Source organism: Dipodomys spectabilis, unplaced genomic scaffold, assembly GCF_019054845.1.
Source record: "Dipodomys spectabilis isolate Male_0828 unplaced genomic scaffold, ASM1905484v1 ptg000076l, whole genome shotgun sequence".
Lineage (NCBI taxonomy): Eukaryota > Metazoa > Chordata > Mammalia > Rodentia > Heteromyidae > Dipodomys > Dipodomys spectabilis.
The window spans coordinates 9,997,279-10,008,813 of record NW_024870753.1 but is presented as its reverse complement, the minus strand read 5'-3'; the positions used below and the strand labels follow the sequence as shown (position 1 = coordinate 10,008,813).

General features: G+C 40.1%; 1 protein-coding gene across 1 annotated transcript; it reads right to left on the bottom strand.

Moving 5' to 3' along the window:
* Positions 1-2,091: 2,091 nt before the first annotated feature.
* Mmp7 (matrix metallopeptidase 7) lies at positions 2,092-10,172 on the bottom strand. Its single transcript, XM_042682996.1, has 6 exons — positions 9,995-10,172; positions 7,358-7,584; positions 7,124-7,272; positions 5,912-6,043; positions 4,154-4,315; positions 2,092-2,733 (listed from the first exon to the last, which is right to left on the bottom strand). The coding sequence occupies exons 1-6, from the start codon at positions 10,109-10,111 to the stop codon at positions 2,723-2,725; spliced, it is 798 nt and encodes a 265-aa protein (XP_042538930.1). The 5' UTR covers positions 10,112-10,172; the 3' UTR covers positions 2,092-2,722.
* Positions 10,173-11,535: the final 1,363 nt, after the last annotated feature.

Sequence of the window (11,535 nt, the reverse complement as noted above, 5' to 3'; positions counted from 1 at the left end):
CCGAACCAAGCCCAGATTTGTAGTCATTCAAACTAAAGGTAGTGAACAAACATGCAAGTCCTTGCTTGAACTCCTGACTCACAGAATTCATGCTAGAATGAAATGAGCTAATATAGGGGGGAAATTTTTATGCAGTGATAGATAATTAGACACTCCTGGGGTTAGATCAGGTCCCCTAAAGGCAGATTCCAAGATGAGATTAGGCTTGGAAGAGAATTGGGGGAGCTATGTAGGAAGGATACAGGGGAAGGAGGAGTGGAGTGGGGAGAGATGGGTCACACCAGGATGTGGGGCTTGGTCCAGGCCATAGACTACATCACAGGTCTAAGAAGGTTTGGCCAGCCTGGTAGAGAATCTTTAAGATAATGTCAGGAATATCCAGCTTATCCAGACTACTTTATGGTCAAGTGGAGTTTAGACTTGCTTATTATCTGTAACTAGGTGAAGAGAAGTTTTTTTTTTCTTTTGGTGCCAGGATCAAACCATGGCCATATGCTCTATCATTAAGCTATACTCCAGCCCTACTATTTTAATGTTTTATATCCTCTTTGAGCTCTATAACCTGTGGTTGTTTTCCTGGTAGAACACAATAACTTTGTGCTTTCATATCCTTTTTGATCAATTTTAGAGAGTTGGTAAGTCTAATCAAGGGCAAAACCCAAATGTTTTAACATTTATAGGACTTCAGAATCATATAATATTATCAACTAATATTTTATGACCAGCTGGGCATTGAATTTTAGGACTGGAAGGGTCACAAATCCTGCTTTATAAAGGAAGAGAATTAAAACAAAGGATTGGGAATGAGGATGTAGCTCAGTGGTAGAGCATTTCCCTAGCAGACTTAAGGAACTGGACTCAATCCCAAGGGAAGAGATGGAAGGAAGGAACGAAGGAAGGAAGGAAGGAAGGAAGGAAAAGAGGAAGGAAGGAAAAGAGGAAGGAAAAGAAGCAAGCCAGGCATAGTATTATATACCTATAAACTTGGCACTGAGAAGGAGGTTTGCAAGTTCAAGGCCAGCCTGGCTTAAAATAGCAGGTTTGGGGTCAACTTGGGGTACATAGGAAGACCCTTTTCAACAAAACAATAATGACAATGATCATTAGGAAAACCCAAATTCTCCTTAGAGGGTTAAGTATAACCAGGATTCAAGCATAACTTCTGGCACAGCTCAGTGCTCTTGTTGCTACCTAGCATTACTTGTACGCTAACAACAATGCTATAAAGGCAGCCCTGGTTAGCCTTATTCTGGGTCTATATCCTCTCTGTCATTTTCCACCTGTCCATGTTCTATGTTGGGCTCTTTTTCTGGAAGGTTTTATGGCAAAATGGTGAAGAAGGTTAGTGAGTACAGGAAGGTGAAAATAATGTTTTATTACTTCATGGATGAACTAGTTAGTTTTGGTCCTATTAGTCCAGAAGGAAATTTATTGGGAAGACATTAGCATTGGTGTGAGTGGAGAATTCAAGTCCACACTATCATTGTGTTAGGGATCCCTCTGTGTTCTTAGGTCTAGCAGTGTTTTTGTTTAATGAAGTTGGGTGCCCTGACATTTGGTGCATATATGTTAACAACTGTTATTTCCTCTTGAAGGACTACTCTGTTTATTAATATGAAATAACCTTTGCCTCTTCTGATTTTGGTTTACAGACTATTTGATCAGACATGAATATAGCTTCTCCTTCCTGCTTTTGGGGTCCATTTACTTGATTTGTATATTTTTTCTACCTTTTGCCTCAGGCCAACATTTGTGGCTGCCAGTCTTGTCTTTTGCTTTTTAGTCCTTGCCCTTCTGTGTCCTTTGATTGGAGAATTGAGACCATAACCTTCAGTGCTGGTTTTGAAAGGTATGTAGTATTCCTGCCATTTGTTTTCTTGCCCTGTTTGCTTCTTTCCTGCTCTTCCTTTGCCTAGATGCTCATCTGTGGAGACTTATTTTCTCCCATCTTCACAGTTGCATTTATTTTCCTCTTGTCTTTCAGTAACTTTTGTCAGATCTCTTTTTTTAGCTGCAGTTTATTGACTTTAAAGTTACTACAAAAACCAATAAAACAAATCTACAAAATGCAAACAAATACTGTGAATTTCTGTACACACATAGTATCTTGGCCTTGGCAAACAGGTGTTTTTATTTACTAAATATGACAATCCTTTCCACAAATAAGTGTCAAAACCAGCCAATGTTACATTAATCTCACACTGGTTTTTCTTTCCTACTAAACAGTACAGGAATAGAGGTGGAAGGAACACTAAGTATAAATCAAATACTTTATAAATATAATTTCATTTTTTTAGCCCCAGCTGAGGACCTTAGGGGATATTCAGCAACAGATTCCATTGTCTCAGCTCAGCATGTTCTATTGGCATCTGGAGAGAGAAGCCTGTTTTGTTTTGTTTTTTAATTTCATTGTATAGTATATCTTCCCTTGCCATAGAACAGAACTTCTCCCAAGTATAAGTAATTTGGGATAAAAATTTAATTATTTGTTTATATAACAATAACTAACATCTACCAACTGCTTGTTGCCTGAGGACTGGTGTCACTGTGTAAAGGAGGTAATCCTCAAAGGTGGGTGGGAAGTGTGTGAAATCCAACCACAGTGCCAGTGAGAATGAAGTCCTCACAGAGTGGAGTACAGGAAGAGCATCTGTTCATTCTGCTTGGGGATTACTGATATGGAACCAGATGAAATCTCCCTGGAATTTCTAACATGCTGGAATCATCTCTTTCCTGTTAAGAAAGAAAATAAAAACATTCTGATGTGGTATCAAATGCATTAAAAATGATCCTATATACAAATACAGAAAGCATCTCAGTGTATGTACATCATTCATTTGCCTAGGCCAAGATTCTGCACAACAACCTCCAAAGGTGAAGAAAGCTGTGGACACTGGGGATCGGGTGTTCAGCATCCTTCTGTTCCATGTGGAAGCTAATGCTCAAGAACTCAATACAGCAATCAATTTCTTCCTGTTTAGTCTAGCCTATCGGTCTCAGATCCTCTTTAATCTCTCTGTGTTTTCTGTATGGCTCTAAAATAGGGTACCATGGATATTCTGTGAGTTCCACTGTTTTCCGTAGGAGAGGGCTATGTTTTCTATTTTGGGCAATAACCTTATTAACAATAGTATCTTGTTGAGTGTTTTGGACAGCAACAACTGTTCACGTTGGACCTCCAAGGTCCAACAGAGCATTTTTCAGAGTTTTCCTTGAAGCATTATTTTGTTAGATTGCAGTAGCTATTAATATAGGAAACTTTCATCATTTTTGTCCAGAGACATGGATTTTTTTATCCTGGTCCTTTGATTCATTTCTTTACTAATTTCATCAACAAATCAACAAATTTCAAACCCAACTGAATTTGATTACAACAAAAATGTGTAGATTGGGAGATGAGGTATTTGAATATAAGCTTCATGACCCATATTACTAGTAATTACTGTCCATAGTTAACCATTTTCCCTGCATGAATGCAGAAGCAAGAAATAATTGTGTACTTTTTCATCACCTTGGACCAAATCCTTGGGAGCTGTGGAGGATGCTGTGCTCTTCCTTCAGCCCACTCCTACAGCATTTAAGCTGGACAAGGAGGAGCAGTGTGTGGCGGCCAGAGAACAATGTTGGTAGTTTTTGCATAATATCATCATGTCAAGCTTTAAAATACTGAAACTTAAAGCTGGGCGCTGGTGGCTCACACCTGTAATTCTAGCTACTTAGGAGGCTGAGATCTGAGGACCGTGGTTCAAAGCCAGCCTGGGCAGGAAAGTCCATGAGACTCTTATCTCCAGTTAACCACTAGAAAACCGGAAGTGGTGCTGTGGTTCAAGTGGTAGAGCACTTGCCTTGAGCTGAAGAGCTCAGGGACAGTGCCCAGGCCCAGAGTTCAAGCCCCATGACTGACAAAAAGTAAAAAAAAAAAACACCGAAGCTTAAAATACAAACCATGTGTTACTTTTATGCCTTAGAGTGCTGTGGCTTGGACTCAGGGTTTCACATGTGCTCTAATACCCAGGCTGCAGCTCCATTCCTCCTTGCTAGGCTGACAGGTGTAAGTGTCACTGTGGTTTTAAATAACTGTGCCCAAAATTCTCCCAAGACTTTTCTAAGAAGAAAATGAGAAATCCTTTCTATTTAAAACCATAAACATTACCATATAATTTCTGAATGCCTTTGATGTCATCCGGTGCAAGTTTGAAATCTTGTTTCTCTTCCGTTTTGTAGGTTGGGTACATCACAGCATCAAAATCAGAGGAATGACCCAAGCCCAAAGAATGGCCAAGTTCATGAGTTGCAGCATATAGGAAGTTAATTCCTACAACCAAAGGGGTGACATCCAGTGGCCATTAAAATAACCATATAATGCCTTTAACGTAATAGCATAAAAATTTTTTGGGGGGGGTCCGGTAGTGGGGCCTGAACTCTGGGCCTGGGCGCTGTCCCTCAGCTCTTCAGCTCAAGGCTAGTGCTCTACCACTTGAGCCATAGCGTCACTTCGGCTTTTTTCTTTTTGCTTATGTGGTGCTGAGGAATCGAACCCAGGGCCTCATGCATGCAAGGCAAGCGCTCTACCACTGAGCCCAAGAGCATAAAATTTAAAACAACAACAAAAAAAATCCAACTTGGCAGTGAAGCTGTGGCTCAAAGGGGTAGAGTGTTAGCCTTGAGCAAAAGAGCTCAGGAACAGCAACTTGATATCAAACCCTACAACTGAAACACCCACAAAAAATAACTAACTCTCAGTCCTCCACTGTTAGTTTACTGCCTTCAAATGTGACATGGGGTTAGAAAGAGAATCAGACAGTAATGCTATGGGATCATCCATACTTATGCTTATTAAAAACTGCCATGTTTTACTACTTATTGGCTTCTTATACAACCAATATTCCAGAAAAGAAATCAAGGCTTTGAAAGCCCTAATAAGACTCGAGTTTGAAACAGCCCTGTTTTCTACAAGCTCGACAACACTAGGAAATTTTTTTACCCCTGAGCCACCTTCCCAGCCCCCACTAGGAAAATTAATGGATAGGGCTATTTCAGGTCTTTACCTCTTAAACCCAGATCATGATTGCTGCCCTATAGATTAGTCATGATAAGCAAAATTTCTCAATATCTGGAACATAATTGCTATTCAATAAATTATTATGGCTTTGAATTTTTAGTAGAGCAAAATATAGCTTTAAGAAAGCCAGGACTGGAGGCAAGAAGCCAGGCAATGCTGGATTTTGTTTTTTATTTTGCATCATAAAATTGTATTGATAAAAATATATTGCCAAACACAAATGTGAAGTTCTCTTTTAGGGCCAGTTAGTAGCCATTTTTTTTGAAAAAAGAATTGTCTCCAATTAGGATTATTCATACCACACTCCTGTGGGCTGCTAGTCCCCATCTGTGGGGTGGTAAAATGATGGGTTGGGTCATGGAGCTGACAGACAGTAGTGTGTCACCATGGAGTGTGAATAATTCCTATTGTAATCTCTGCTACTCTGTCTTCTCCACTTGAGACACTTAATTTTGAGAAATATGAAGAAAGTAATAATGTATTGAATTATTAAATATTACAAATACGATGTTCAATACCACATTTAATTTCGACAACAATCTTTCTCAGGTGGGAACTATTAATATTTCCACTTCACTGATGAGACTGAGGCCCAGAGAAGTTAAGTCACTTGTCCAAGGACACACAGTGAACAACTGAATGAAGCCCAGCAAATTGAGCCCAGTATTCCTTAACTCCAGGCCTCAGTTTCTATCGCCTGTGTATGTAACTTTGCTAGTAGATTCAATCAGACAAAGGACCTATTACCTATAGCAAGGTGGGTGGCCTTTTTGCTCTCAGTAATGATTATAAATGACAGCAACGATTAACTCTAGTAAAGGTATAGTAGAAGGGGCCTGGGTGACGTACCTAGACTGCTGCTGCTGTCAGTCCAATGTTCATCCTTGTCAAAGTGAGCATCTCCTCCCAGGCCTAGTCCAGGTGCAAAGGCATGGGCCAGGGTGTTTCCTGGCCCATCAAATGGGTAGAAGTCTCCATGCACTGTGAGAAAATGGAGTAATTTTCCTTGGTGACTGAACTTTAATCTCTCATGCAGCTTTTCAGTTAAAAGGGCTATTGAGGTTGAAAAAGCATCTCAGTCCATGCATTTGGCCCTGTTGACATCAGCAGCCGATTACAAACACAGGGTGGTTTGTCTGCTTGTTGGGTACAGGTCTGTTTCTTTTATTAGAATCACTACCCATCACTGATGACCTCCATAGATAGAGGGATTTGCACACACTTCTATGAGTTTGTTAGAGTTGATTACTTTGATTGGCTGGATGGTGTTGGGAATGACAATGAGTGTGAGCATGGGTTTTAGCAAGTAGTCTGTGCACCATTTCATGCTTTTTCTTTAATTTAGCTTATCGTGTGTGTGAGCATTAGGTTGTTAGAGAAGCATGCTCAAGGTCTGTTTGTTTTCAGATTGTATCAGGTTATGTCTGGTCCTTCCAGTTCTTGAAAAACTATGGTACTGTTATTAGTGCTACTCATTGCATCTTCTCTGGTGCTGTTGATGTTGTGGGCTCTAGCTCAAGTTTTAGCTAAATTCCTTATGTGGCTGTGCACGTGTTTTGTGCTACAAAGCAGGAATTGGAAGCTTTTTCTATGAGGGATCCAGATAAGAACTTGAAACTTTGTGGACTTGATGGGCGATATCACAGTTATAACTGTTAGAAATTTATCAAGGGACAGTTGATAAGTGCAAGGGCATGATTGTATTCCATAAAACCTTATTTACAAAATACATGGTGGATTTGGTTTGGCTCATGAGCCCTAATTTGCCAATCACTGCTATATAAGTAGTTCTAAATTAACAAACTTGAAAATCTGCTCTGCATATGTATATGTAGAGAACTTCTCTGTCTGTCTCTCTTCATCTTGGTATCTCTTTTAGTGTGTGATTGTGTGTGTGTGTGTGTGCATGTGTACGAGTATGTGTACGTCTGTACTGAAGCCCAGCTTGCCCCTGCACTCTGTCCTAGTGAAAGGTTTTGATCTTGGAAAGAGGAGACCATGGATAGACAAAACAAAGAGATAAAAGAATACACGAGACTAGCCTACAGCAGCCATCCGTACCGCCTCTGGCAAAGCTGATCATGATGTCCGCAATTCCAGATTTCACTCTGTAGAACTTGAGTGGTGTCTTCTCACTCCACAAACTGAGAGCTTTTGCCACTATTTCATCCACTACATCCTGGGGCAAGTCTGAAGTGTATGACACTATCCTAGCAGCAAGCAAGGAAACGTTATTTGGCTTCTGAGGAAAAGAGCTTTATTGTTTTTGTCAAGGTGAGCCAAAACAAAACTCACCTGTAACTGATTATATTGAAAGGCCATTTTGACAGACCTGGAGACAGCGAGAATTCTGCAACATCTGGCACTCCACACCTGGGCTTCTGCATTATTTCTATGACGCGTGAGTTTAGCTTTCCAGTTACGGGCAGGCCAAAGAAGCGTTGCATCTCCTTGAGTTTGGTTTCAAATGTATTGGCTTCTTTCCTTTTTGAGTTATGAACATAAAATCTCTCAAGATAATTCTATTAAAAAGAGTAAATCATAATTCTTGTTTATGGCCTTTTACTTCAGAAATATGTACAACTCCTATATTGGGTTCTTGTGGATTCAAATAGTGGCTTGCAGAGAGAATGACAATGTCGTCCCTAAATAGGTATGTCCTAGTGAGGAGGACGCAGAAGTTTGGTAATGAAGCACTGGCTGCCTTCTGAGGAGCAGAGGAGAAAAAGCCTCACATTGTCTTTATTCCTATTCAGCGTTTTGAGAAGAAAGGTACTTCACACTTTTCAAGCCTAGGCCTGTTTCTAGAGCAAGCAGAAAGTGAAACCTGTTTGGCTTCCACAAGCACACCAAGTACCTGGGATAATGTGTTCTGTCGGGAGACATGAGACCACCAGTTCACCAAAGATCCTGCTGAGATCTGGTCCCCTCCACAGTTTTGGGGGTTTCCCATTTCAGGTTGGGAGAGGATATTGGGAGCTTATTCATTTAATTAGAATTAATTTTCCAGGTGAAGAAACCAAAGCTCAAAGCATCCAAATGACACATGAAATTCGTAGCAGTATTAGCCTGAAATTCCTGCCCCTCCAATTCCTCTTTCCTCCCCCACCCCCTTTTCTACTGCTATATCCCAAGCAAACCCACTTTGGGAAGTGTCAGAATATGGCCAGCTTTTCAGATATATTCCGGGGTAATTGTGTCCCCGGGAGTTTCTTAAAGCTTCCAAGTGTTTGGAAACGAGAATGGGAGCCATCATACCAAGGAATGGGGCCCACACTTAGATAATCGTGATAGTATTATTGTTGAAAGCATTTACAATTGGCTTGGTAACATTCAGTCAACATTGGACTAGACAGTAATGGTTACTAGTGTGAGAATCTTTTAGTACTGTCCCTACTGTTCTCTATTGTTAACAGTGATTGTGTTTCATTCAGTGCAACAAATTGTAATTGTGCATCCATGACAATTATGAGTGAATTTCAGATTTTAAAGGTAAAACAATCCACTTTATCCCTTTCAGAGCTATGGCTTTTACATAGGTCTCTCCCCACCCCCAACCCCCCATTCTTAAAATGAACTTTCCTTGTTTCCATTCAACCCAGCAAAATTCTCTTTAGTGACAACCTGAATGTAAAGAAACTTTCTGCTCTTATAAAGGTAGCCTTTCTGCAGAACCTACTAGGTAGATAGAAATTGCTAGAAAATCGTTGGGAGGTTAAATAAAGTAGCTAAACATTGGCAACCTTCTATGTTCAACTGGTGCGTTATATTGGATCTGTTTTTATTTTTATATCGGTTGTGGGGCTTTAACACTGGGCCTAGGTGCTGTCCCTGAGCTGTTCAGCTCAAGGCAAGTGCTCTACCACTTGAGTCACACCACTTCCAATTTTCTGGTGGTTACTTGGAGGTGAGAGTCTTATGGACTTTTCTGCCGGCTGGCTTTGAACTGCAATCCTTAGATCTCAGCCTCCTGAGTAGCTAGGATTACAGGTGTGAGCCACCAGTACCTGGCTTTACTTTGGATCTTTTAAAAAGTCCAAGTTAATGTAAAAATTAGATTTCTCTTATGTTAGAGTTTAAATTTATAATTATAAGTCATTATCCTATAGTTTAGCAAATAACAATTTTATGATATGTTACTTGTTAATATAGTGGAAAGATACATATTTAAGGTGGAAAGACCTGTCTTGCCTTGATTCCTACCTCTTCCAGTAACAAGAATGCAAATCAATTTTGATTACTTCTCCTCAGGAAACAGCTAAGGATCAAGTGACAATGTATATCGACATACCTTATCATCTCTAACTGGTATACTCATGCTAGTTAGCATTATCATGCTGTTTATTTACTAGAATAAATCTTGTGGGACAGAAACACCAAATTGTATTGCTCAGGACAAATGAACAAAGAAGTTCAGAAGTGAATGCCTGGCCTGTTGAGTTAGGTTTCTGCAAAGTTGTAATTTTGCTTTGCAACTTCAGATCTCTTTTTACAAGTAGCCATCATCTCAAAAGGCAACGTTCAGTGCACTTTATGAGAACTAATTTTAAGTAACAGCAAGTAACAAAAGTTGAATTTGCTGAGTATGAGCAATGTTTAGGTACTATGATAATGTGCTTTATCATACCCTAATTGGGTGATATCATTAATTTATCCAACCTTCAAATTAGAAGGATGAAAATCTGAGACGTTTAATGACCTTTCTAAGTTTGCATGGTACGTGGAGGCATTGGAACTCAACCCTCATCTACACTGGCTCTAAAGCCTGCTTGCAATGGCCACTTGCAGAATCACATCTTGTCTTTATAATCAGCAGCATGCCAACATGAGAAATCACTGTAATACTAATGTGGAAGGAGGAAAAACTGAACATCCCTCTAATGCAGGTGGGGAGATGGCCACCCCTCACCCAGGTGAGTTGCCCTGACTTACCTCTGCCTGCTCCAACTGCAGCTGGCCCAGCCCCCCTGCCTCCTGGCGCAGTGGCAGGGCCAGGGAGCCCGGCAGCTGGCACAAGGCAAACAGCAGGGTCAGCCGCATGTCTGCCATGGGAGACACTTGTTCTCGGGGCTACGGTTGGTTGGATGTTTTCTGCTAAAGGCTGGAGACATTTATAGAGCTTCCCAGCCCTGAATGTGGAAATAGGTGACTCATTGAAGCATTCTTTCTTTTTAGGAAGGACGTGTTATTTTTTTTTTTATTAACAACAATGAGGAAGTGTTATATCCTTTATTGGCAGGAGGCATACAACATATTTATCTTGCAAAGGATTTTTTCCCCTTAATTCTGAGCCCATGAGAAAACTCATCTTATTTGCTTGAATCAAAATCCACTTCACACAAATCTTTTCAATTAAAAACTCAGATCATATCACTTTGAATATTATTGTACTATGTATCTTAAATAGATTAATTTTTTCTGAAAAAAATCAAAAGGTATGAGGAAATGTATAAACTCACAAATAATATTATTTAGGTAACTATTGTGGCTGTCATTAAATTGAAAAAAAAAGAACCATAGTGCTGTGTATAGAGGTGCATGCCTGTAATCTCAGTTTTTCAGGACATTAGAGGTAGAAGGATCTCAAATTCAAGGCTAGCCTGAGATACATTGTGAGACTCTAAAAAAGAAAGAAGGAAGGAAAGAGGGAAGGAAGGAAAGGAGGGAAGAAAGGAAAAAGACACTACCAACACCAGCACGCAGTGGTTCTTTGTAGAAGATGGTGATGGAGATGCTGTGTTGTGGGCATCACTTCAGCTCTGTGCTCGATCTGCTCAGCCCTCAGGTATCTCAGCTAAAGCAGTGAGAATTCATTTCTTTAAATAGAACAGTTAAAGAGCATTTTAATCTTTTTCTCAGGTTAATTCTCTTCTTAATGATCGACACAACTCCTAGCTTTTCGTGAATTGCATGAAAAAGAAAAGCCAAACAAAATCCTTCAAACACAGACTTAACCACTGTCCAGGTTTCTCTAAAGCTAGCCCTTTCATGTGGAAATCATTTTACTTGATCTTTTTCTTCCAGTCTTGCTGACTCCAACGGCTATCCAGCTTATAGGTAGCACTGTCCAAAATAAATGTTTGTAGAATCAGTGAATATTTACAGACTCTACTTGGATTGGCTAATAATGAAGCTACATGAGATATTCAGTCTGAAGCGGTAATGTACTATAATACATTCTAGGGAAAACAAAATTGTAGACACAGTAAAGGATTGGGATTTACAGAGGACAAGATGGATAGGTCAAGCACAGGGCTAAGGCAGTGAAGATACTGTGTATGATATGACTTTGGTAAGTGTAATCATACATTCCCAATGTATAATGGCTATATAATGAATGTACAACACAAGAATGAGCCCCAAGGCAAACTTTGGGTGGGGCATTGGATGAGTGGGGGAGGCAGTCAGTGTGGCAGGGGTTCAGGAAAATAAGTCTCTGGAAAGCCGATTGGGTTTAGGTAGTGGACAGCCTT

Coding starts and splice junctions, on each gene's coding strand:
- Mmp7 (XM_042682996.1), bottom strand. CDS start 10,111: ATGGCAGACATGCGGCTGACCCTGCTGTTTGCCTTGTGCCAGCTGCCG. Junction 7,273..7,357: donor TTCAATATAATCAGTTACAG/GTGAGTTTTGTT, acceptor GCTTGCTGCTAG/GATAGTGTCATACACTTCAG. Junction 6,044..7,123: donor GATCAGCTTTGCCAGAGGCG/GTACGGATGGCT, acceptor ATTTTCTCACAG/TGCATGGAGACTTCTACCCA.